At 39.0% G+C, this 27,579-nt stretch overlaps 1 protein-coding gene across 1 annotated transcript in view; it reads left to right on the plus strand.

The window, feature by feature from the left end:
- The window catches only part of ADAM19 (ADAM metallopeptidase domain 19), a 70,440-nt gene extending 44,639 nt beyond the window's left edge, over positions 1–25,801 (plus strand). The window contains exons 7-22 of the mRNA XM_029287336.1: positions 1,319–1,390; positions 3,248–3,414; positions 3,787–3,868; positions 5,425–5,564; positions 7,662–7,839; positions 8,506–8,595; positions 10,639–10,834; positions 11,756–11,864; positions 12,945–13,149; positions 13,743–13,820; positions 15,449–15,557; positions 15,880–16,024; positions 16,893–16,974; positions 17,982–18,200; positions 23,466–23,615; positions 25,748–25,801. Coding sequence (XP_029143169.1) covers positions 1,319–1,390; positions 3,248–3,414; positions 3,787–3,868; positions 5,425–5,564; positions 7,662–7,839; positions 8,506–8,595; positions 10,639–10,834; positions 11,756–11,864; positions 12,945–13,149; positions 13,743–13,820; positions 15,449–15,557; positions 15,880–16,024; positions 16,893–16,974; positions 17,982–18,200; positions 23,466–23,615; positions 25,748–25,801 — 2,076 coding nt within the window. The remainder of the gene's footprint in view (positions 1–1,318; positions 1,391–3,247; positions 3,415–3,786; positions 3,869–5,424; positions 5,565–7,661; positions 7,840–8,505; positions 8,596–10,638; positions 10,835–11,755; positions 11,865–12,944; positions 13,150–13,742; positions 13,821–15,448; positions 15,558–15,879; positions 16,025–16,892; positions 16,975–17,981; positions 18,201–23,465; positions 23,616–25,747) is intronic.
- Positions 25,802–27,579: the final 1,778 nt, after the last annotated feature.

A 27,579-nucleotide genomic window follows, 5' to 3' on the forward strand; every position in this document is an offset into this window, starting at 1 on the left:
TATCAGTCCCTCCCCTCTTCCCCCACTAGCTGCTGGCCAGCCCAGCCAATCCAGCTCCTTGCAACTCCCTAGCCAGCCACCGGGAGCACTAGATAATTTATTCATTTATTCACCTCACTAGACACAGCATGAGGTGAATAAATGAATACATTATCTAGTGCTCCGCGGGCCGGCTTGAAACGGCCGCCGGGCCGTATACAGCCCGCGGGCCGTAGTTTGCCCATTGCTGACTTAGATGGTGTCTACTTGGTTTCTTGCTGTGCATCTCTATCATGCCCAATCTTGTTTCCTATTAATACAATACAGAGTTTGTTGCCCCTTGTGGGCTATGCTTCAAAAGAGATAGGCCAATTCCAGGTTTCTGATATTCTAGTGAAGTGAGTGCTGTAAGCATCTTCAAGACTTCGAGTACCCATTTTACTCAAAGTCCTACCACCTACCTATCCCCAGTTAAAATTTTCAACCCATATTTGCCCTATCCATTATGTGTTAAGTTTCGAAGCACGGTTTTGCTGGTGCGACAAATATTGCTTCTCAGCTTGCCAATGAACTGGGGGGGGGGGGGGGAAGAGGTGTGGAATTCAAAGATTAAGAAGCCAGACTGTGAGACTCAAGGACATTACACCAGGTGTCTGGCCAGACCTAGAGATACTTTCTCATAACAATATTTTTCCACTTGATTGGGCAAAGTGACCTGGTCCAGAGAGAAGAGGAAGAATTCAATGCTTTTATTATATGGGTTTGGGAGGGGTGTTGCCAGAACTGGTTTTGTTTTCATTAGTGCCAAACTGATGTACTCAATAAAGTTTTATACCGAGAGATTGAAATGTCTCGAAGGTGTTTGCTTGGTTGGGTTCATCAGTCGGAACCTTGACATTATGGGCTGCTGCTGCTACTTACATATGGCCTGCAGGCCATACTTTTTGCAAATGTGATGGAAACACTATTTCAAATGTCATTCGACCAAAAACATTAAGACAGTGAAGGAGAACACTCATTGAATAAATGTGTACACTTTACATTATTTATTTGGAGTCAGTGTTTCATTTAAACATGAGAAGAGAAGCTAGGGAAAAAAACTTCATTAGTCATGATGGTCTTAACTCAAAACTTGACTTATAATATCCATGGGATAAACTTGAGACTTAGATTTCAAATCCTGGCGGCTAGGGCAGTAACAAGAGCTGAACATAGTATATTATCTACAGCTAGAAATGGCAGCACCTTATTTATGAAATGCATATTGTAACATAGTTTTGACTGATTTTTTTGCAGTTCAGCAGCACTGATTGTGGCTGAATTTCTTTTTCTATTTCAGTTTCAGAAAAATAAATATGATCTTCAAGCAACCAAGAATAAACTAATGGAAGCTGCCAATTATGTAGATAAAGTAAGACCAGATATATGTTTTGCAGGAAAACCTGTTATCTTTTAAAATAACAAATCAGGAAAAGATGCATATTTAACTTCCTATTCTGTGTAATTTCCCACATTTTCCCAAAAAAGAAAAACGGAAACTAATGGATAGAAGAAGAAAAAACTTGGAGTAAAGATAAGGTTGTGGGAGAATTGCCTTTTAATTTAATTATTCTGTTACTGAAAAAAAATAAAGCCACAGAACAATTAATATTTATCTTCTAAAAATATCTATTCTTTTTATGCAAAAAAAGAAAATTAAAGAAAAAATGAAAAAAGGAACATACAACTATAGGAAAAAAAAGTTTAAATACTCAGAAAATTCATGTTTTTTATATATATCATGCAGCCAGATTTTAAGATAATATGTAATGTCTTTCCATGCTATCAATGGAATGTCACTTTTTAAATATAAAATAATTACATCTCTCTGATCCTGGATGGTAAATCCAGAATAACTCTGAAATAATGATTTTCCTTTCTACTCCTCGTCCATGATCATATATCAAAATTTGGGAATCTGTAGTCATGAATAATTATGGATATAACTGTAGATTCCAAAATTTTGGTATATAGTTTGAGGGCATCTTCACATCTTTAAACAACAGTGATCTTATCACATGAGCTGAGAGCAAATTTGGTGGAGTAGTTAAGGTGTCAGGCTAGAAACCAGGAGACTGTGAGTTCTAGTCCCATCTCGGGGCACAAAAGCAGCTGGGTGAGTTTGGGCCAATCACTCTTTCAACCCATGGAAGAAAGCAATGGCAAATTATTTCTGAAAAACCTTGTCAAGTAAACCTCAGAGACTTGTCTACCTAGTCTCCAAGAATTGGACACAATTGAACAGAAGATTAAAAAAAAAAAAGGAGTAAAGTGTCATAACGCAGTTAGTAACCAACTCTTTGTAGACATTATGTGAGGAGTCTATTGCCTAAAGAAATTATTTAATTTATCTCATTTTAAGATGTAGCAATATGGTTGATATGTTTTAAACCCTTTCTCATTGATTCAGTAGTATAGGATATCTTGAAGATGACTAATATCAACCTTAGTAATAAGAATTTTTCTATTTCATTTCTCCCCCCTATGATATTGCAATTGTGATGGCAGTGTTGAATGAAAGATCATCACTGATGGTGGGTGGGTGCTTTTGGAGCAGAGAAGTGTATAGGCCAGTGACGGCGAACCTATGGCACGGGTGCCAGAGGCGGCACTCAGAGCCCTCTCTGTGGGCACGCGCGTCGTCACCCCAGTCCTAGGCCTTCAGCTGGGTTTTATAAAACCTTTTCGCGTTAGGCCTCTGCCGCCATGTGCAAAAAAAAGGTTCAATCAATCAGTCAATTTCAACTTCTCGTGGGGAAAAAAAATGATCTTGCAAAGTTGGAATTGATTGAACTTTTTAGTCCCACCCAGTCTGCCGTTACCACTGCAGCTGTGCCCACTCAATGGGCCACACCCACCCAATGGGCCATACCCACCCAATGGGCCACACCCATCCGGCACCCGACGATGCATAAGTGGGTTTTGGGTTGCAGTTTGGGCTCTTGGTCTCTAAAAGGTTCGCCATCACTGGTATAGGCTGCTTTCATGCTTCGCAATACCTTTTCTGTTTGGAGACCAATCCCAGAAACCTGCAAACTACAAAAGAACTCAATTCATCAGATGTTCTTTGGAACATCATCATATTGTCTATCATGGACATTTCCTTCTCAGGGAGAAATAATAAGAAAGAATCTGTCACAAAACCTTCCTAGAAAGGTGGCTCATATTAGAGACAAAGTCTATTGGTTAACTAAAACTTTTCTACTTTTCTCCCCTCCTCAACTTTTAGTTTTACAGGTCGTTAAACATACGGATTGCTGTGGTTGGACTTGAAGTTTGGAATGACTATAATAAGTGTGACATCTCTGAGAACTCGCATTCAACGCTTTGGGCATTTCTTGCTTGGCGACGCAGATTACTAATACATAAAAAGCACGACAATGCCCAGTTGATTACGTAAGTTGCTGATTTTGGAACAGTATGACCCCTCTTCTCCTAGATGCCAATTACAGCAGGGATAAGGAACCTTGGACCAAATCTGGCCTGCTAGGCTGGATCAGTACCTTCTCTTGTTTTAAATGGAAGAAGGGTGAGGCTTCCTCATAAGTCTCTCTTCTTAAGTTCCTCCCTGTGAGATCATCTATCGTACTTCGGATGGTATGCAAAGTTAGATCTGATCCAGTTCCTCACTGTTGTCTCAGGAGAGTGTGTAGTGCAAGTAATCATCTTAGGTTACCTAAAATGAACTCCTTTCAAAATGTAACTGCATGCATAGATGGACAAATTTTATTCACCATTTGGTTCTCTCTGTCTTGCAACATGGTACAGTGGCATGTCCTATGGTTCTACTATTGGCTTGGCCCCTCTGATGGCTATGTGTTCGGCTTATCAGTCTGGAGGGATAAATTCGGTAAGTTACATTTGATAAATAAATACTTGCCTTGTTCAAAACAGTTTGAAATAAATAGGAACAAACCCAAAACGAAAAGATGTTTTGTGCTATAGGTCCCTTCCACCTTTTCTTAAAATTGGTGGGTTGTGTTTTGTTTTGTTTTGTTTTTGTCAAAAGGGTGGAATTTCAGGATCCAGTTTCTTTAATAGACATTACCTCTATGGTTTGCTTTAAAAACAAGCATGGGGAAGGGAGAAAAAAGAATGTTTTGCTGGTAAGTTTGTCCACAAAGGGGTGAAAATAATCAGTGGGGCGCTCTGTTTGTTTCTGCTAGTTTTTGCCCAGATTGTTTTATACAGGCTGCAACTTTAACCAAATAAGACATACTCACCCAATAAAACTTGCTGAAAGTAGTTATTTAAGCATTATCCTAATGATAAAGTGAGGACTCTGAATTGACTTGATGATCCAATAGTTTGTTTTCTTGACCAGCTATCACAGCATTCTCAGGAGTCTTCTCCAACACCAAAGTTCACAATTGTCAATACAACAACAACAACAACAACAATAATAATAAAAAAGTTGGAAGGGACCTTGGAGGTCATCTAGTCCAACCCCCTGCTCAGGCAGGAAACCCTATTCCATTTCGGACAAATGGCTGTCCAATCTCTTCTTAAAGACTTCCAGTGTTGGAGCATTCACAACTTCTGGAGGCATGTTGTTCCACTGATTAATTGCTCTAACGGTCCAGAAAGTTTCTCCTTAGTTCTAGGTTGCTTCTCTCTTTGGTTAGTTTCCATCCATTGCTTCTTGTCCTGCCTTCAGGTGCTTTGGAGAATACTGTTTGTATGCTGCTTCTTCAAAATCCAAATTTCACTTTCATTGAGCGACACAGGAAAAATCAGTGCCTGCGTAAATCAGATTTTTATTGGTAGAAACACATCATGGCATCTGAATATCTCTCCAAAGTCTTCATGGTCACTTTATCAAGCGCCGCTCTGTAGCATATTTCTTGACTGATGGTTCCTTTGCTGTTGATAGTTGATCCTAAAAGGCAAAATCTATCCACCACTTCCATATCTCCATTGTCATTTCTAAGTCTGCTTGCTGTGCCTATTGTCATTAGTTTATCGTTCTTTATACAATAAATTAGATTATATCTTTATAATCTTGCATTCATTTTTTATTGTGCTCCATGACTTTCATTACCAAATGATGTATACACCTACTGCAGATTCTTGTGCTTATTGTAGGTTTTCCAGAATTTTTACTCAGAGTTGCATTCTTATGTAGTACATGTAGTCATGTATTATTATTTTTAATTGTATTTTTAATTTGTTTAAATATTTTTTTTCTTGTGCAGTGATGTTTAAATACCCAAAGTTGCTTAGTTCAGATGGGCAAACTTATACACTTAATAAATACATTAAAATAGATGGATGCCATTGAACATAGTAAAAAATGGACAAGTTTGGGCTATGATCTTAATGCACTCTGCTTGCCTAAATGGGCCAGGATGGGGAATATACCGCAGAATTGTAATATTAAGTCATCTTAATTCTGTGCTTGGACAGGATCACTCTGAAAATGCCATTGGAGTTGCTGCCACTATGGCCCATGAGATGGGTCACAACTTTGGCATGAATCATGATTCAGTTGGCTGCTGCTCTGCCAGTCCCAGAGATGGAGGGTGTATTATGGCTGCTGCAACAGGGTAAGTTGTTTGTGTCTATGTGCAAAAAATCTGCAGTAATGAAGTGTTTCGCTTAAATTAAGTCCTTCACAAGGAAAGGGACTTTACCTGAATTACTATTTTGTCCATGACCGATACAAGATCAAAACAAGCAAGATGATGGACAACAGTGTCATAAGGCAAACACCATCCCTTTCTTATGTACAGATGTTCAAAAGAGTCAGGGCTTACAGTATATTGTAACATCACAAGTGCATAATATTGTATTTCAATAATATTAAATAATTCAATATTATAAAATAATTTCACACTGTATAGGACATTGCACTACTCTTTTTCAATCTTTCAATAGAATTTAATTTACTACTAAAATCGACATTAATTTTAATTTTTTTAAGCTGTTTCGTACATAAAGAATTGAGCAAAACACTGTTAACATTTAGAGGGTATCAGTTCAAAACCAAATTCCTTCTTTGACCCCAAACAGGTTATGCAGTGCTTGTTTTCACCTTTATAGGCAAATGTTTATGGAGATATTCAATCATTCAGGTCATGGTTGTCCCAAAGGTGCTTTTTCAGGAGGCAACTGGATTTTCTTGTTTTTTCTTTGGAGATGTTTCACTTCTCATCCAAGAAGCTTCTTCAGCTCTGACTGAATGGTGGGGGGTGGAAGGATTTATATTCCTTGCAGCCAGCTGGTCATTTGCATTATTTTAGAGAGTCATTGAGGCCATTTGGAGGTTTATCGGCATCCTCAGGGTCACTTGAGTAGTGTAAATGTGTGTGGAGCCTTCTTGGCTGCAGGATGTGAGGACACAGATAAACCTCCAAATGACCTCAACGATTCTCTAAAAGAAGGCAAATGACCAGCTGGCTGCAAGGAATATAAATCCTTCCATTCCCCACCATCCAGTCAAAGTTGAAGAAGCTTCTTGGATGAGAAGCAAAACATCTTCAAAGAAAAAACAAGAAAGTCCAGTTGCTTTCTGAAAAAGTACCTTTGGGATGACCTTTATAGGCAATTGGTCCAGATGTATCTCTGGTTCTTCAGGAACCAACATCTTCCAAAGGCAATTTTTTCCAACTAGGAAAATAATCACAGCAGCTGGCAAGTTAGAATTTGTCTTTCAAAATTGTAGCCCTTGTTCTAGATGATTATGGACATAATTGTCATTCAGCCAACATTAACTTTCCAGCAAAGTGGACCCACTTTCCCCCCCTTTTCCTTCCTTACTATCAAGTAGTAGTTCTCCTTTTAGGGAACTAAGTCAAGTGAGTCACCAAGGTTACAATAATATTTATTAAAGGAACAAGTAGAGATTGCGGCTTGGGGACAGTTGTTAGATTTTCTGCAGGATAAAGAGAAACATGAAGTTTTGACTTTGAGATGTGAGAATTAGATTTGATTTGACTAGAGAAATATTGTGGATTGTCAGATAGAGGTAGTCCTTGATATATGACCACAATGGGGCCCAAAATTTCTGTTGGTAAGCAGGACAGCTGTTAAGTGAATTTTTGCCCTGTTTTATTATCTTTCTTGACACGTTTGAGTGAATCACTGCAGTTAATAACATGGTTTTTATGGGAATTTGAGCCAGTTGCCAAGTGTCCAAATTTTGATCATGTGACCATAGGGATACTGCAGTGGTTGTAAGTGTGAAAAACTGTTATCATTCACCTTTTTCATTGTAACTTTGAATGGTCACGAAACGAATGGTTGTAAGTTGAGGACTACTGTATATAGCTATATTAACTATATACTTACTGTATATGTTTACAGTTAATAGGCTTCTATATGCTAGATTAAAGTTAAACTAAGAATATATATTTTTTCATATTGGTTGGTTTAAGTAAACTTCAACGGTTTACTTAAACTTAGAGGTTGTTGTATTATATAATTGTCTCTGTATTGAAAAAAGTCAGACATCATTTTTATATATGTTATTTTAACTTTTCCCTTCTATCTCCCCCTTTTTCCTTTTCCCCTTTATGTTAGTGTGTATTTTATTGGGTTTTTTTTTTTAAATAATTAATAAAGCACAACTCTGGAACTTTTTTGGAGGTACTAACGCTTAAATAATGGCACTCAGTTCAATACTGCTCCTTGGGTTTTCACAGGGCACCCTTCCCCAGAGTCTTCAATGAATGCAATAGGAAAGAGCTGGAACGGTATCTGCAATCTGGCGGTGGGATGTGCCTTTACAATATGCCAGATACAAGGACCTTATATGGAGGACAGAGGTGTGGAAATGGGTATCTGGAAGAAGGGGAAGAATGTGATTGTGGAGAAGTGGAGGTAATTCCTTTTGGTTGGTTTCACAGATTTTCAGAGTCAACTGGAAATTAGTATTTAGGTATTCCTTAAGAAATAATGAGAAGTACAGTATGTTCCTCTTGTTACCTTTCCCATTATAGCCTCCACCAAATATTTTTCTGGTTTGAAAAGCTTCTGTTTATTCTAGCAATGTCTTAATGTAACTTAGTGAACATGGGGAGAAGCTTCAGAGTCAGTTCCTTCCACCCACACCTCCTCATTTCCTTTTTTTGCTACTTGAGAGGAACATCACTCCTCTTCTTTCTAGAGTTTAGAATCTGCTAATGCAGTCCAAAAACATTTGGAATTAATTATTCAGATAAAATAGCAGTGAGCCAATATTAATGCTATTGTCCGAGAAACTTAAGAGCAGATTCCATTGTTTGATAAACTCGGACCTGATATTTTGGTGTTTTGGTCTCAATTTATTTGAGAATGGAAGCATTTGAATCCCAGATGTGACATGTTTAAGAAGCAACTTTGAAGCTTCTTGGAGGTTGTTATGCTTGGCATGAAAAGTAAAAGCATGTCTAGCTACAATCTTACAAGCCACCCAGAAAGACAGCCCAATTGCTTTCCAACATTTTTAGATCTAGAACATCTGTTCCGTAAGTGCAGCATGTGTCATTTCTGTTATTTCTTCTGCAGGAATGTCATAATCCTTGCTGCAACGCCGCTGATTGCACTCTGAAGCAGGATGCTGAGTGTGCTCATGGAATTTGCTGTCACAAATGCAAGGTGGGATCGCTTTCCTTTTATCTGTGCCTTTCGGTTCCTATTTAGTTTCTTAATTTTAATATAGATAATAAAAGGCCTGAATTCCCATTTGAATCAGCACTCTGATTTGGAAAGATTGTAACCTCGGGGCACACATCCTCTTCTGAGTCACTTCAACAGGAAGAAAAGCAGGGTTAGGGTTACACGACTGCTTCATCTACTTGTGAGTAATTAAGTGCCAGAGAGGACTGGTTGGTGGCACAATGTCAGCTAGGATCCCTATAGGAATGGGGGAAGGAGTAGAGATTGTGGGGAAGGCCTTAAAGAATCCCAGCTTCAGTCAACCAGAGGGTTCAGTCTACCAATCATAACCATCTATCAAGCAGTGTGTGTTAACATGCCACGCTCTTCAAGGCTCTATGGAAGGCCAGCAGGATTGGGCCAACCTAATCTCTGGAGGGATCATGTTCCAGAGGGCTGCTGCCATTCTTCTTCAGGGCCCCACCAACTGACATTCCTTGGCTGACAGTACCCACAGCATGCCTCTCCTGCCGCATTGCATAGGACAGATAGAGACAACCAGGTTCTGATTTTCTCAATTTTATATCTTTGGGAAGCCACTCAAAGCAGCTGTTTTGGCTAAAATTAGTCCCACCCTAAGATTAGAACAACTACAGATGGAAGGTTTGTCTTTCAAGGAGGCAATTGACCTAGCTGGGCCTGAAGTTTAAGCCTTCCTGCTGGCTTGGGTTACCAGTCTTTTTTATATGTAGTATCTGGCAAGACAAAACCACATTTAAGGTTTTCTCTGACCCTGCTTCTTACTGATAGTTTTCTGTTGTCTGTTATATTTTACATCAGGATTTCTCTACAGATTGAATTTCATTTCTTGGGTAGGGTGGACAAGTTAAAATATACAGACAAAAGATTCCTGTGTATCACTTTACATTATAGCTTTCCTAGAAAATGTACTTAAAATAGTCTTGGTATGCTGGGTTTTTCCCATGCTCCTCCTGGAGGCCTTTTTTTCATAAGTGCATCCCTTGACCCTACATTTGTGGCCAACTGGTCAGGCAAAGCCACTCAATATGCAACGTTTGGATTTTTGCACACCACTGCTGTCTGATATTTTGGATTGTTTGTGGTGGCATTCAAAAGCTTAGATCTTTACATGGTGGCTTTAAAAACTTAGTCCTTTACATGGTGACAGCTGAATACAGCTGTCTAGATACCATCACAGAGCAAAAGTACCTTCCATGCAAATTCAAGCAGTGACCACATCTCCTGTTTTGGTTAAAAGTGAAAGTGTTTCTTAAGTGTTGCATGCACACAGCAGTTCCTTTCCCTTTCTTGTACTTGTTAAACAAATGAAACTTCAGAATCAGCATTAGGTGCATGATCTTCCTGAAAATAAACAGTGTAGCCTATTTGCTGTTAAAATAATGATTTAAAATTTTTATAATATATGCCAGACCTTCTACATAAGACAGAAATCAACTTCCACTTGCTCTGTCCATTAAGCCACTTGCTAAAAGTTATCATTGCATCTGCCAGGAGCTTTTAAGCAATAAATATGATTAAAAAAAAACAAAACCAGAAAATGCTGGGAATTGAAAATGAAATATTTTCCATCCCAACTCGGTGCTCTCTCTCTCTGTGATATGGGCTGTCCTGTGGAGAAAAGGTATAAATGATCAGTAATGAAGCATTACTGAGAGGAAGTCTAGATTAGGATATGGTTCAAGATTGCCTTTGTTTGAAAAAGTTTCCTCAGGTATTTGACAAAAAGAGATCCTTTTTATAGAATTGAGGCAACAAAAATGTAATTTGGGAACAATAATAAAACGTTTCTTCCCTTTAGTGATGCTTCAAGAATGAGGTTGAATGGAAATGATATTTGCTATACAGAATGAAGGGAACTGAAAGTCAGGGTTGTCTTCAGAATAAATATATGGATATATACATATTTAAGTGCTTGGATCAATGCTTAGCCACCTTAACTGCAATTCCCAAGTATTCCATACTACCCTGAAATAAACACCCAATTACTTTCCCTTCGTTTAGTTGGTTTCACCTGGAACACTTTGCCGGGAACAGGCGAGAACATGTGACCTACCAGAACACTGTTCGGGCAAATCACCATTTTGCCCTGCAAACTTCTATCAGTTGGACGGTACACCCTGTGAGGATGGGAGGGCATATTGCTACAATGGAATGTGTTTGACATATGAGCAGCAATGTTTGCAGCTCTGGGGATACGGTAAGGACGACTAATCTCTATGAAAGACAGAGGCCCCTTGCATTCACAGGTGTAAGGAAAAGGAAGGAGAAGATTGTTTTTATTTTTAGTTTGTGGAACTATAATTACATCAAGGAAGAAGAACAGAGAAATGAAAAATCCAGATGTTCATCTGCAGAGGCTATTGTGATCAATAAAGGCCAGGCAATTACTTTTATGCATAATTCTGAGCCTTGCTTTGCTGAATTATGGTTTGTTGGATAACATGTTGATTGAGTCCATATAACTCTACCTTAATCCTAACATGAACATCTGGGTTCATACATAACACACTACATCAGAATGCCATAGTGTGACCCTAGCCAAATCAAGTCTGGGTGATTTTTTTTAAAATTTATTTTTTAAGTTTGAAAATTGATTCCAATTTTCATCCCAAGGGCTAAAAAGTCTTTTTAAAATGCAGTGTGACACTTCTTATGCTTATATTATAAATAATCATACATATAGATAGATATGTGAGGATGGAGGTTCATTCTCAGCTTTTGGGTTGGTTTCCAAACATTTTGTTACCAGGCTAGGTAACATCTTCAGTGGAATTTAGGGGGTATCAGTGTTGGTATTCTTCTGCTTATAAGGGCTTCATGTGGTCAGTGGGTCTTGTGATGGGGCGATCACGTATCTATATCTAACATACCAGCATACAGATATGTTAGATATAGATAATCGTAGATTATATTTGCACGTGAATAATCATGTCTGGCAAACCCCATGAGGATCATATGAAATATATTTTATACAGTGGGCTAGGACAGTTTCACCTGTCCTAGTAAAGCAACAATTTTGTCCTTACTGATAGGTTCATACCCAATGCTACGCAGCTGTGTGATACAGTTGATAAGTTACCTTTCACAAATACCATACATGTGAATCTTTTCCATACAGGAGCAAGGCCAGCCCCTGACCTTTGCTTTGAGAAAGTTAATGCTGCTGGAGATTCCTATGGGAACTGTGGGAAAGATATCACTGGGAACTACAGGAAGTGCGACACAAGGTAGAAAGACACAAGGACAACTGTTTTCATGTGAGATGAGATCATTCGGTATCCTCACAAGTTAAAAGATGAGAAAATGAATTCAGTCTATATTGCAAATAGCTGCAAATTAATGGGCAATTTTGTTGGGCAAAATTGTCACTTTTGCTTTGCTCATATTAAATCTTTCAGAACAAGTTCATACCATGACTTGCTGGTTGTAAAAAGACTGAGATTATTTTTCATGACCTCCTATCTATGAACATTTCCCCACTATTCCTTGTTGCGTACATAAATAATGTCAATTAAAAAACAGTAAAGAAGGGACTCATGAGTTGTGTGAATATGAATATATCATCTAAAGTAAAGAAGTAAGGAGCTCCTTACTTCTTCCAGCAGATTTCTCTGAAAAATCTTTTGAAGCTTAAAGCTTTTCAACAATTCCAGACTGTTTTCATAAGTAACCCCCTTTTTTAAAAAAAGTGAAGAAAAAAAGAAAATCCACCAATACTTTGGTCCCAATATGGATCAGGACTTTCCACACTTGATACTGAAAAAAAAGACATATGGTGTTCCATGGTGGGATATCAAAATGTTCTTTACAACTATAAGCATGCTCATTTTCTTGCAATTCCATAATCCTTAGATACACAGGGCCAACAAAGGTTATATTAATGAAAAGCAGAATTAAATTTAACTCAGAAAGTAATGGAAAGTCACTGTAAATGTTTGAGTACATATACATAATTCTGGAGACCCACCAGGAAGTAAGTCATTGCTTTTTTCTGTGGGCAATGTCATAAAGAAAAGTTTTTAGTTGATGAAAAAAGCAATGGCTTATTTCCTGGGGGGTAGACTCTATGTGACATTGGCTTTTTAATTACCCTGTTATTGATAGGGTAATCTTGAGGTCAGTGAACATGAACTAAGATATTCAGCATCTAAGTAATATACTTTTCAGCACGTAGCATGGAATGTGATTCACTAGGTCCCTCAAGACTCTTCATTTTATTGGAAGTGAATAATGTTATGGAAGCCTTTGTGTTGGGTGGGTGTGAGGCTAACATCTTAGCCAGACTCACAGATTTTTTTTCTTTGCAGAAATGCTAAATGTGGCAAGATACAGTGCCAAAGTTCTGCTTCTAAGCCAGTGGAGTCCAATGCTGTTGCAATTGATACGACTATCAAATTAAATGGAAGGGAAATTCATTGTCGTGGTACCCACGTCTATCTAAATGAAGAAGATGAAGGAGATATATTAGACCCAGGTCTTGTGATGACAGGAACCAAATGCGGTGACAGTCATGTAAGCCCTGGCTGTCTATTGCACCTTATTCTGCTTCAAAAATACATGTTTGCTTTTTCCCAAAATTAACTGCATGCATGCAACAATTTGTTTTAGAGGTTTCAAACCCGAAAGGAGTCCTCAGAATCAACAACTTGGAGTAAGAAGGACACGCTGGGTGTAGCTTCCCTCCCTTGGAGCAGGCTGCTCTTTGGCTAAGATCAGTGCTGTCACTCCCATTACAAATCTTGAATCTGGATGTATTCACAATCTGCACAACATGTTGGATGCTGCACTACAGATTTATGGAATTTGGGGAAGAGTTAGTTTAGTAACCCTTCATTCCTCATAAACTGTTGCTCTTTCTTTCCTTATATTAACTTCTATTAGTGGATCATGCTGGGCTTAAGTAGATGCTGACAGCAATGGTCTTGTCTATAGGATAAGTGCAAGAGTTGGTTTCTCAGGGTTGATGCAGTGGTTTAACACCCCAAGCCTGCCTTATACCCAAATCATTTAATAGCATTATTCCTGTAGTACAGCATTTCTTAAACATTTTTTACTATATTAAAAATTGCTCTAGTATAATTCTGAATGTTTGGTTTCTCCTACAGGTGTGCTTTGAGGGCCACTGTCAGAATACCTCCTTCTTTGAGAGTGGAGATTGTGGAAAAAAGTGCAACGGCCATGGAGTAAGTATCTGCCTTGTATTCAGATACCATGTGACTGTATTTATTCCTTGCTTACTTGGCCAGCTCTTATTCTTTTAGCTGGGTTTCAGAAAACTAATAAGCTATCTAGATAGCATCCATGGAGAAAGATGTCCTATCAAAGATATGCCTGGCTGTAGAAGGACTTCCAGTTCAATTACAGTTGGAGAACTAGTTTGGTATGATGGTTAAGGTATTAGCCTAGAAACCAGGAGACTATGAGTTTAGTCCCACCTTAAGCATGAAAGTCAACTGGGTGACCTTGGGCTATTCACGCTCTCAGCCCAACCCACTTCACAGAGTTGGGGTGGGAAAATAGGAGGAGGGAATATGTTATGAACATTGTGTATGTTCACTGCTTTGAGTTACTCATAAAATAATAAAGCTGGGATCAAAATCAAATAAATAAATATGTAAATAAATAAATAAATAATCAATCTCTGGAACAGGAATCAAACACATTGTTTAAAAAACATTCTTGTTTAATTTGTACATTGTCCAAAATATATTCTAGAACAGAAATGTACACTATATATGTTCTTCTAGCACCCTATCTGTGCTCTGCCATTACCTTGAAATCATATGGCTAAAATTTGGCAGCAAAATGCTCATTTTTAGTAAGCAAAACAATAGGGATTGATGAGAACAGTATGACGAAAACAGGAATAACAAATATAGCCTTCTCCCGTTTCAGTGATCTTAGCATGTCAAATGGCTTTCTGTGGCTTTTTTAAAGGTACCACACTTTTAAAAAACACATACACTCTCATTTTAGGAAAATAATTTTTCCATCCTATATTAACACATGAACTGCATAATAAATAAGGAATTAAAATGTATGCCCGTGCCACAGCTTTTAATTTAAAGTAAAAATTGAATGACTATAAATGCTTTTATACTTTTCATATTTTGTCCTAAGAGAGGTTCAGCAGAAGTTAAATGGAAGAAAGAGGAACAAAATGCAAAGCATACTTTTGTATTTATGATCTATTTTTCTTGGAATATTTAATAGCAAAAGTCGGATTGTTCACTAAGCAATCGTGTTTATGGCAAAGTGGTGGTTGAACGGTGAGACACAGTAAAAATGTTAGAGTAGTTGTCCATCATGCATTTCATTTGTTTTCTGGATACATATGCATTGACACTTTTCTCACAGTTTTAAACAAATCCTAGGGTTCTCTTCAGATAGGCTATGAAGTGTTATATAGATCTTAAATATCAAATGTTGGATGTGGCTTTCCTTAAGCTGTGGTTTTACATTTGAGAAGAAGTTATGGCCATTTGTTATGGAGAGGGTATTTATTGGGAGGTTAAAAATAGTGGGATGTCATCTCTGTTCCTCTTCAGGAATGCACATATAAGTAACAGTGAATTTTGAAGGATGGAAATATATCCTTTGTGACTTAAGTGTAAAAAATGAAAAGAATGTTCAAACACTGCATTTCTTGGGAGGTATGATGGATATAACCATGGATTGTCTGGGTGACTTTTAGATACACTGAGTTCTAACAAAACCCAATGCAAATTGCAAAAGCTTCTTGTGCTGTTTGGATTGGCATGAGCAGAGTGTTTACTACAGAAGTAACACTGATGGTGTTCTCTCAATACAGACTTGCAACAACAATCACAACTGCCATTGTTTCAGTGGATGGGCACCTCCATTTTGTGATAAACCTGGAAAGGGAGGAAGCCTGGACAGTGGCCCCATGCTTGAAAAAAGTGGGTCTAATTTATATTTTAATTTGATTAATGACATTTGAACAGAATTTGTGGGGCAGGAATTTGGGTGAGCAGATGAGGTAAAGGACCACAATGTATTGAGTGGTCCATACCAACATAATTGAGGGAAAGATGGAGTTTTTGGCAAGTGACGTTTTTGTCTCTTTCATGTTCAGCATTGGAACACATGACCCAGATATGTCCTTTACTATTACCTGTTCAAATACTGGCATCCTACAGTGGGGGTTTTTGTGTATGTGGTGGTTGCATTGTAGCACATTCAGTGAATTTGAATAATTTTGCCTTTTTTTTTCTGGTCCAGATCCTATTCCAATCATCATAGGTGTCCTGGTTTCCATCTTGCTTTTGACTTTAATTGGACTAGCTTTTTGCTGTTATAAATGGAGAGCCAAACTTGTGCCAATTAAGAAGATTATCTTTATTTCCAAGAAAACCCAACAGTCCAGGTGAATGAATGAATGAATGAATGAATGAATGGTTTGTCAGTACATGAGAAAATTGCTTTTTTTATGGTAAGTAGGTATGAGGGTCAATGTGATGTTGCTCATATCCCCTTATATTTCATTTGTTTTCTGGATATATATGCTTGATAAGCCAGTATTCTTTTATTTATATCTGTATTATAAAGGTACCATTACAGTTTCTGGAAAGGCTTTGGAGACCATATTTAAGACTTTTAGGGAAAGGTTACGTATGGCAAATCTCAGTCTGTAGATCTCTGTCCTAAATTGATTTATAAACACAGTGGCTGAGTACATATAAGAGGTGAATTACACATAAGAGGCTTAGTATAGTGTGTGAACTATAATATGAAATATATTCAGGGCATAATTCCACTTAATTTTTAAATAAAAATGCTCCAACACTGGAAGTTTTTAAGAAGAGACTGGACAGCCATTTGTCCAAAATGGTGTAGGGTTCCTGCCTAAGCAGGGGGTTGGACTCGATGACCTCCAAGGTCCCTTCCAGCATCATCATCATCATCATCATCATCATCATCATCATCATCATCATCATCATCATCATTATTATTATTATTATTATTATTATTATTATTATAGACCTGTCAGTACTATAGATTGCCTGCTAGAAACCCTGTTATGAAAAGAAGTTTCTTGTTATATTTAACAAGAGATTTCACACATAGAAATATGAATTGTTACAACTTGGCTACTGAGTATATTGGCCTTTTTCCAATGTTAGTCTACATAAAAACTTGTGGTTTTATTTGTAAGACATTCTTTATACAAATAAAGCAAGTGCAAGTGCAAAAATCATTTATAATACTTGTTTGTCTCTATTGTTTGGATACAGCCCACCTCTTTCCATTCAGAAAGAAGTGGATGGACATGCCAACCCAGCATTCAAATCGAAAACTCCACAAGGACAGAGAAAGGTACTTTGAAATGATTAATTTCTAATCAAACCTTTGTTGATCCATGCTCTGATTCCTCAGCATTTTAAAATACACCACCAAAGGAAATATCTTAGCTGTACAACTAATTTTCTTGTTATGTTCTAAGAAACTTGTTCTATATGTCAGTTCCCATAATCTCTGAACTAGACCATTTTGGAATCTTCACCCATTTTTTTTCTCACTGCAAATCATTATTTATATATTTATTAATTATTTGTTAATTTATGTTGTACTCGAGACAGTGTAAGTAGGAGATCTGTCATTTTACTCTTATAGCAATCCCTCAGGGGAAGGCTGGTCTGAAATATAATACCTGACTCAGTTGCTCAATGAGTTACTTAGTCAAGTGGAGGCTTCCAAGCTCCCCATCTTAAACACCATACTATATTATAATGCCTCTTAATTTTGTTCTATTTTAGAGTTGCAAATCGTATTTATTGCAAAAAATGTTTCTAATAAGGAACATGTATAGATTTTGTTTTAAATGTAGTCTTCCATGAAACCACGTCTGGAGCCTATAAAAATAAGGACACAAGAATAAACAGAAAAATACACACGCACACACACTCTAAGGCAAAGCAGCCAGGACATAAAATATATCAGCAGCATTTGGCGGCACTCATTCAAAAAGATACTTAGAAAACAGAAGTGTAGTGATTGCTGTGAATGTGTTTGATCCCCATGTGTATTTGCCAGAGTAGGGAAAAGGTAAGACAAAATGAGTTTGACTCCTGGTGACTTAATGGACACATTCCTCCAAGCAGTTTGGAGTTGTTCTTTGACTTCCAACTCTCACTTATAACCATGCAAATCCCTTGAGGTCCCCCAATTAAGCATGAACTAAGTCTATCCTACTTCGTTTTGATCCCAGATTGGGTCAGTCCAGCGCTGTCCTCTGCTGAAGCCAGGAAAAAAGTTGGTTATCAATCAGTCACACTAACTAATAATATACCGTAGAAATGCCATCTTCCTCTTTGTGCTTGTAGATTACTGATATACAGAATGCACCCTCAAAACCTGAAGTGCTGTATTGCCAGCCACCTGCAGAGTTCAAGAGACAGGGGCAGCCACCACCCCCGGTTTTTCCAGCTAACTATACAAAGAAACTCCCCTTTCTGGAACATCAGACCGAGGAGAAACATTTGCCAAAACGAACTCCGCCAAGCAGGCCTGCACCTCCACCTCCAAACGTCATAGTTCAGCAGGTGAAGAATTTATATACCTATGAAATCCTCTTTGTCAGTAACTCTGGGTAAGCTGTACAGGTGTTTTAAAAATAGTGAACATTCAAACAACTGCATTTGGTATTTGCTAGGAAAGGCGTGCTAATGAAACTTTAGAGTAGAAGTATCTGCTTCAGTGGGACTATACATTGTGTATAATTGGATCATATATTTTTCTCATCACAGATATAAACCGTGTATCATTTGGGTGTGTCTTATATGAGATTGACTGTCACTTGTACTGACATGACCTGGCCTATAAGGAGAGCACTCAATTCTTTTGTGTAAGCAAGTATTGGCAAGGAAAATATATAGGATTATATAAGGGCAGATGGGTTTTTGACTGATGAATTGATGCAGCAAGGGAACATAGTGGTTGATGTGGTAATATATATGAAAGTAGTCCAGGACCCAGCATTACCATAAGAGAAGTGTTTATTCTCAGGAGAATGGTTTTGCTTGTATATATCAGAAGGAGAGAACTAAGCTTTAAAAAAAGATTCCCATTAACAAATAGCAAAGGACTTGCATTTCTGTATTTTGATGGGATTACTGTCAAAGTTTAGTAGGGTAGCATATAGGGGCTTGAGAGCTACAAAAAGGGAGAGGGAGGAGCTCCTCACAAACCAGATTTCTCTTACTGCCCTTACCACTTCGTCTCAAACCAGGTTGAACTTGGTTGGCAAAACCAATAAGGTTGAAATGACAGCACCACCTTGTGTCTGATGAATTTCCCTTCCAATCTGTTTTCTGCCTGGAACATCCCCTCATTTCAGTGGCCTGGAGGTGTGACCAGGCAGGACTTTATTTTTAGTGTGGTATAATGTGTAGTTGGTTTAGTAAACCAACTACAGCTTTTTAACTTAGCCTCCTGGCTGAACCAAAGCATGTCTCAATATTATCTTTCATTAGTTGCTAGGCCCTGACAGGCTATAACTGTTCATCCATTGAAACCAAGGGTGCCCAGCTTTTCCTGAATATGATTGTGCAAATACATCGTGGATGTATGGACATGACAGTTATGATGCTTAGATTCGGAATCTGTCTGATCTGATTTATCTACAACAACCAGAAAGTCTGGCATGGGACTGCAATGAACAGAACTCTGAAACTGATGCAGCCTGAAGAAAATACTGCTATTGTATTTCATACTAACTGATGTTTCTGAGCTTTCTGTAAGATCAGTCCCATATATAGCACATTGCACTAATCTGTACAACTAATTGCTAGAGCAGTGGTTCTCAACCTGTGGGTAGGGACCCCATTTGGGGTCGATCGACCATTTCACGGGAGCCGCCAAGCAAGGCTGTCTGGCATTTTTTTTGTCCGCCATTTTTCCCCTTTTCCGGCGGGTGCCTTACCTCCCTTGAGCTGGGCCAGCTGGTGGTCGGCCTGCTCCGTCTCTGCCGCTTGCCAGCTACGCCTCGGCCGGCGCAGGGGGCGGAACCACGCATGCGCAGCGCTCCTGGGCAGGGAAAGTCGTCGACTTACGACCGGTTTAGTCCTCGACTTACGACCGGTTTAGTCCTCGACTTACGACCGGTTTAGTCCTCGACTTACGACCGGTTTAGTCCTCGACTTATGACTGGTTGGGGTCGCGGCATTAAAAAGGTTGAGAACCACTGTGCTAGAGCATAAACATAGAAATAGAGATGCAGTGCCATATGCATATAGGTAAAACCAGGGATAAAATGGGCCTTTCAGAACAAAAGAACAATGTTTCCTTCCTACAGATTCTTAAATCCCATCCCATACCTTTTCACATTGATTCCTGACTCTGACTTCGGCTTTCTTATATGGAAAATCAGCAGCAGTTGAGGAGGGGTGTGTGAGCCATGGGCGGACAGATAAACAGAGAGCAATAACACTTAGACTTTTTGCAGCCCTCTCTAAGTGGTTCACAGAGTCATCAGATTGCCCCCAACAATCTGAGTCCTCATTTTACTGACCTCAGAAGGATGGAAGGTTAAGTCAACCTTGATCCGGTAAGGATCAAATTCCTGGCAGTGGGAATGCAGAGTCATCCTGCACTACTGCATTCTAACCACTGCACCACATTGGCTCTTGATACACACAGATACACATACACCCACAAACACAGGAAAAGCATGGTGGGAGGAATTTATGATGTTTTTTCATATACATCTTCCAAAAATGCAAATTTTCTCTTATTATATAATATACTTCATAAAGCATGAAAAGGAAGAACAGATTATAATTACCTTAAATTGGCCTTCTCAAATCTGGTGGCCTCCAGGTGTATTGCATTGCTGCCCATGAATTCTGAAGTTGCAACACCACCACATTTGGGCAGTTTCAAGTTGGGGAATACACCTTAAATCATGAATAAGTACTGTTTCTTCTGCCTAATAAATTGCTTTTCATTCTGAGCTCTTAATAGATATCTATTTATCTACCCAGTTATTAGATCCGTATTATGTTTATTCTCTCTCTCTCTCTCTCTCTCTCTCTCTCTCTCTCTCTCTCTCCCTCTCCCTCTCCCTCTCCCTCTCCCTCTCCCTCTCCCTCCCTCTCCCTCCCTCCCTCCAACCACATACATAGATGGAAAAATAGTTAGAGAGCATGGAACTCACAGGAAGACAGATTGATGGTGAAGATGTCACGTCATGTTTGAAGATGATGANTCCTGGTGACTTAATGGACACATTCCTCCAAGCAGTTTGGAGTTGTTCTTTGACTTCCAACTCTCACTTATAACCATGCAAATCCCTTGAGGTCCCCCAATTAAGCATGAACTAAGTCTATCCTACTTCGTTTTGATCCCAGATTGGGTCAGTCCAGCGCTGTCCTCTGCTGAAGCCAGGAAAAAAGTTGGTTATCAATTAGTCACACTAACTAATAATATACCGTAGAAATGCCATCTTCCTCTTTGTGCTTGTAGATTACTGATATACAGAATGCACCCTCAAAACCTGAAGTGCTGTATTGCCAGCCACCTGCAGAGTTCAAGAGACAGGGGCAGCCACCACCCCCGGTTTTTCCAGCTAACTATACAAAGAAACTCCCCTTTCTGGAACATCAGACCGAGGAGAAACATTTGCCAAAACGAACTCCGCCAAGCAGGCCTGCACCTCCACCTCCAAACGTCATAGTTCAGCAGGTGAAGAATTTATATACCTATGAAATCCTCTTTGTCAGTAACTTTGGGTAAGCTGTACAGGTGTTTTAAAAATAGTGAACATTCAAACAACTGCATTTGGTATTTGCTAGGAAAGGCGTGCTAATGAAACTTTAGAGTAGAAGTATCTGCTTCAGTGGGACTATACATTGTGTATAATTGGATCATATATTTTTCTCATCACAGATATAAACCGTGTATCATTTGGGTGTGTCTTATATGAGATTGACTGTCACTTGTACTGACATGACCTGGCCTATAAGGAGAGCACTCAATTCTTTTGTGTAAGCAAGTATTGGCAAGGAAAATATATAGGATTATATAAGGGCAGATGGGTTTTTGACTGATGAATTGATGCAGCAAGGGAACATAGTGGTTGATGTGGTAATATATATGAAAGTAGTCCAGGACCCAGCATTACCGTAAGAGAAGTGTTTATTCTTAGTAGAATGGTTTTGCTTGTATATATCAGAAGGAGAGAACTAAGCTTTAAAAAAAGATTCCCATCAATAAATAGCAAAGGACTTGCATTTCTGTATTTTGATGGGATTACTGTCAAAGTTTAGTAGGGTAGCATATAGGGGCTTGAGAGCTGCAAAAAGGGAGAGGGAGGAGCTCCTCACAAACCAGATTTCTCTTACTGCCCTTACCATTTCGTCTCAAACCAGGTTGAAGTTGGTTGGCAAAACCAATAAGGTTGAAATGACAGCACCACCTTGTGTCTGATGAATTTCCCTTCCAATCTGTTTTCTGCCTAGAACATCCCCTCATTTCAGTGGCCTGGAGGTGTGACCAGGCAGGACTTTATTTTTAGTGTGGCATAATGTGTAGTTGGTTTAGTAAACCAACTACAGATTTTTAACTTAGCCTCATGGCTGAACCAAAGCATGTCTCAATATTATCTTTCATTAGTTGCTAGGCCCTGACAGGCTATAACTGTTCATCCATTGAAACCAAGGGTGCCCAGCTTTTCCTGAATATGATTGTGTAAATACATCGTGGATGTATGGACATGACAGTTATGATGCTTAGATTCGGAATCTGTCTGATCCGATTTATCTACAACAACCAGAAAGTCTGGCATGGGACTGCAGTGAAGAGAACTCTGAAATTGATGCAGCCTGAAGAAAATACTGCTATTGTATTTCATACTGATGTTTCTGGGCTTTCTGTAGGATCAGTCCCATATATAGCACATTGCATTAATCTGTACAACTAGTTGCTAGAGCATAAACATAGAAATAGAGAGGCAGTGCCATATGCATATAGGTAAAACCAGGGATAAAATGGGCCTTTCAGAACAAAAGAACAATGTTTCCTTCCTACAGATTCTTAAATCCCATCCCATACCTTTTCACATTGATTCCTGACTCTGACTTCGGCTTTCTTATATGGAAAATCAGCAGCAGTTGAGGAGGGGTGTGTGAGCCATGGGCGGACAGATAAACAGAGAGCAATAGCACTTAGACTTTTTGCAGCCCTCTCTAAGTGGTTCACAGAGTCATCAGATTGCCCCCAACAATCTGGGTCCTCATTTTACTTACCTCAGAAGGATGGAAGTTTGAGTCAACCTTGATCCGGTAAGGATCATTCCTGGCAGTGGGAATGCAGAGTCATCCTGCACTACTGCATTCTAACCACTGCACCACATTGGCTCTTGATACACACAGATACACATACACACACAAACACAGGAAAAGCATGGTGGGAGGAATATACATCTTCCAAAAATGCAAATTTTCTCTTATTATATAATATACTTCATAAAGCATGAAAAGGAAGAACAGATTATAATTACCTTAAATTGGTCTTCTCAAATCTGGTGGCCTCCAGGTGTATTGCATTGCTGCCCATGAATTCTGAAGTTGCAACACCACCACATTTGGGCAATTTCAAGTTGGGGAATATACCTTAAATCATGAATAAGTACTGTTTCTTCTGCCTAATAAATTGCTTTTCATTCTGAGCTCTTAATAGATATCTATTTATCTACCCAGTTATTAGATCCGTATTATGTTTATTCTCTCTCTCTCCCTCTCCCTCCCTCCCTCTCTCTCTCTCTCTCTCTATCCTCACAAAAACTGAAGAATTCTTACTTTTTGCCCTAGGATTCTTCCAGACTAAGACCACCTCAGAGAGCGCTTCCAGCTAATCCAGTCTCTTCAAGCAAGAGGACAGGGTTGTCCAAAGTGAATACAGGAACAGTACCATCATATGGCACTGCAAGGAATACAGGAATTCATGCGGTCTTGGCAGAGGTGAGCTATAAAATGGTAACAAGGATATACAAACAAAAGGTAAAGGAAAAAACAACACTCGAGTGTTGTGTGATATTTTTCCTAATTTGAAATATTCAACCGGACACCTGATATCAATTTTTTTTCTCGTGTTTTAAAAAGGACAGAAAGATAAGTTGATTTAAGAGAAGAGTAGTAAAGATATTAAGATAATTGTAGCATGATATTTTCCAGGGGTAGAAAAGCCTAAAACTAAAATTCACCAACAGATGCAAAAAGCTTGAGACAGTGAAATGTCACTGGAAAATTCTCAAGGCTCCAGATAAGTCTTTCATGGAAGACTCTAGTCCAGGGGTCTTCAAACTTGGCCCTTTTATGACTTGTGGACTTCAACTCCCAGAATTCCTCAGCTAGGCATGCTGAGGAATACCCCTGCTTGATCTGCCTCAATTGGCTTCACGAAAAGTATTAAACCCTGAATTAAAAGGTGAAAACAACACATTGAATTTGGCCCAGGAATGACGGGGAAGGAACAGAGTCACAGATCTCCTGGGAGATGATGTGTGATTGGGTCCAGGCAGTGGTAAATGCATCTCTGAAGATGGTTCTAATGGTTCCCCTGGCTCTTAAAGAGGCAGTGGTTTGTCCCCTCAAGTAGCCCTACCTGAATCCAGTGGTACTGGCAATTTTTGTCTGGTTTCCAATTCTTCAATTTAGGGAAGGTTGAAGGAAAATTATCAATTTACAGCTCCTGTAGGCCAGCATAATGTTGGTTGAAGATATGAATATGTGTATACTTTGTATGCGGATTAAACCAATGTTGTTGACTATGATTTGTGGTAAATGCCCAGCTGATAGAATGAAGAACAGGGATCTTAAAATTACTGTGTCAAAGCTCAAGGTAGTTGTATTTTGGGAAGGAAATTGAGTAAATTATTGCAATGTGTACTTTGATGGTCAGCAGTTAGTGCAAGTAGGTACATTTGTGTACTTGGGTAGAAAGTTTACTAAATAAGGGAATATGCTGAAATTTGGAGAATGCAAATCCTGACAGAAACCTAGTGGGTAAATAGGTAGTCTAACAGAATATTGTTGGAAGGGACCTTGAAGGTCCAATCCCCTGCTGAAGCAGGAAACCCTATGTCATTTCAGACAAATGGTTGTCCAATCTCTTCTTAAAAACCTCCAATATTGGAGTAGCCACAATTTCTGAAAGTGAACAGTTCTACTAGTTAATTGTTCTGTTAAGAAATTTCTCCTTAGTTTTAGGTTGCTTCTCTTCATGATTAATTTCCATCCGTTGCTTCTTGTTCTGCCTTCAGGTGCTTCAGAGAATAGGTTGACCCCCTCTTCTTTGTGGCAAAGATGGCTAGAGCCTGCTTCACCCACTTTATAATATGGAAGTGAAACTGTAAAGTGTTAGGAAAAATTAGAAGTCAGCCGAATGAAGTGGAGAATGGATGATTTAACTTGCAGTATAAAAAAGAAGAGAGTCAACAATGAACAGGTGATGATTGAGTGTAGATCAAAAACAAAATTGAGTCTTCAGTATAAACATTTGAGTGGGGATGTGTAGAAAGTGTAAATGGCTGAAGAATAAAGAGTATACCAAGAAAATTATGGCTGGATGAAGTTGATGTGATCTTGAAAAGGAGAGAGGTGAATTTGAGAGAATAAATGGCAATATGTGAAATTGTGTATGGATGTAGAAACAAGAAAAGTTGCAAAGCTGGAGAGCTACTGAATAGTTGCTGTAAATTCATTCCATTCAGATTCTTCATTAACTAAGAACAACAACATATTTTCATAGTCAGTGATCAGCGCAAACATGAAGTAAATTAGAGAAAGCATTTTAGATTGAAATACAATGCATATTTAGTAGCCATTCTATTTTATTGCATTCAGCAGAGCTATGTGGATCAGACCATAATTCACTTATGGAAAGAAATAATGTGTCATTTAAAATGTTTGCATGTTGGAAATCTCCATTGTTCCACCTAAATGCAAATATACCTCTAGTACAGGGGTCTTCAAACTTGGCCCTTTTATGACTTGTGGACTTCAACTCCCAGAATTCCTCAGCCAGGAAGACCCCTGCTCTAGTTTCTTCTATCTGAGACAAAACAATACTAAAATTCTTTTATCTTTTCTAGAATCGAGCCATGAGAAATCCTGGAACAGCACATACTCTGAAGTTTAGAAACTGAATTTTGTCCTACGGTTCTAAAATCTACATCAATTCCATTTGGTTTCACCTGGAATTTTCAAGGGCTGTGTTTCATTTTGTACAAATCTCAGGCCTAAAGTTACTGAGGCCAATTTCAGAACAACCTTTAGGAAAGGACCCCATATTTTGTGGCATGGGCTGATGCAATTCTCTAGAAAAGGTCTAGCGATCTCCCAGTACATACCAAGGACCTTTCTCCATTAAATTTGTTTATTTAAATTCACATGCGGAGAGAAGCAGAGGACCTAATTACTCCTGTAATTCATTGTTTCAACAATAGACAGATTGAATAATCAACATTGCATAATGGAGCCAATACAGTACATCTATCTATGAACACTTTCGGGAACAAAATCTGAAGTCCTTTGAAGAGGGAAATGTGATGCCCTAACACAGTGGTTCTCAACCTGTGGATCGGGACCCCATTTGGGGTCAATTGACCATTTCATGGGGGTCGCCAAGCAAGGCTGTCCGCCATTTTTTTTGTCCGCCTTTTTTCCCCCTTTTCCGGCGGGTGCCTTACCTCCCTTGGGCTGGGCCAGCTGGTGGTCAGCCTGCTCCGTCTCTGCCGCTTGCCAGCTACGCCTCGGCCGGCGCAGGGGGCGGAACCACGCATGCGTGGCGCTCCCGGGCAGGGAAAGTCCTCGACTTACGACCGGTTGGGTAGTCCTTGACTTACGACTGGTTTAGTCCTCGACTTACGACTGGTTTAGTCCTCGACTTACGACCGGTTTAGTCCTTGACTTACGACCGGTTTAGTCCTCGACTTATGACCGGTTGGGGTCGCGGCATTAAAAAGGTTGAGAACCACTGCCCTAACAGCATCTCATGCTGGTGAAAGATCCTCCCAAACTATTTTAGATCATATAGAAGAGTTTCCTAATTTGAAGGATTTTGCTGTATATGCATTTAAGAGAAGAATCTTCTACTTACATATATGTAACCTCTTATATTCTTCTATGGAGACAGCTGTCAGTCCAAAGTTTTTTCAGTCCATAGTTTTTCAGAATTTAGAAATTTAGAAATTTTAGCAATGTAAGTGCCGTGAGTTCATATTTTGCCTTGAACTTCCACGGTCCTCTGAGGTATACTCAGGTCTACTTGCCTTGAAATTGTAACAAGTACTGACCAGCTATGCAGGGGTGTTTTTGTGATGGCAAATGTTTCCCTTCAGCCTGGATGGTCTTGGCATTATTTCTTCTCAGCTGTATTTGCTTCAGGTCTTATGCAGTGGTGGGATTCAGCCAGTTTGCACCACTTCGGCAGAACCGGTAGCTAATTTTTTGTTGCCCAGGTCCAGAGTGGACTTCCGGAAGCGGCATCCACACAGAGAAGTGGTTGTTCACATATTTGAATCCCACCACTGATCTTATGTATCTCTGAAATGCAACCTTGGGAAGCGATTGCTGAATTTTCCTCAAGTGTTATATGAGGAAATTCCAACAGAAAGTGAAGAATGGAGAGATGCTTCCATTATGATGCCCTTCTCTAGTCCAAAAGAAAATATGTTGAAGTGAGTTCATAAACCTTTTATATGAAGAGAAAAGTGGGATCTTTTAGAGGGGACTAGAATAGAGAAGAAAATGACAAAAATTAGGTTGGACTGTATCATGCATGGGGCAGGGGCAGGATTTTGTTTGTTTGTAGATGAGGTAGGGTAGGTTTTTAAAGTTGTATTATGCCTATTTTAGGTAACTTTAGAGTTTATTTATTGTCTGTCTTGAAATGACAGGAACCAACATTTTGCGGTACAGTTGG

Source organism: Protobothrops mucrosquamatus, unplaced genomic scaffold, assembly GCF_001527695.2.
Source record: "Protobothrops mucrosquamatus isolate PMUCROS unplaced genomic scaffold, P.Mucros_1.0 scaffold_306, whole genome shotgun sequence".
Taxonomy (NCBI): Eukaryota; Metazoa; Chordata; class Lepidosauria; order Squamata; family Viperidae; genus Protobothrops; species Protobothrops mucrosquamatus.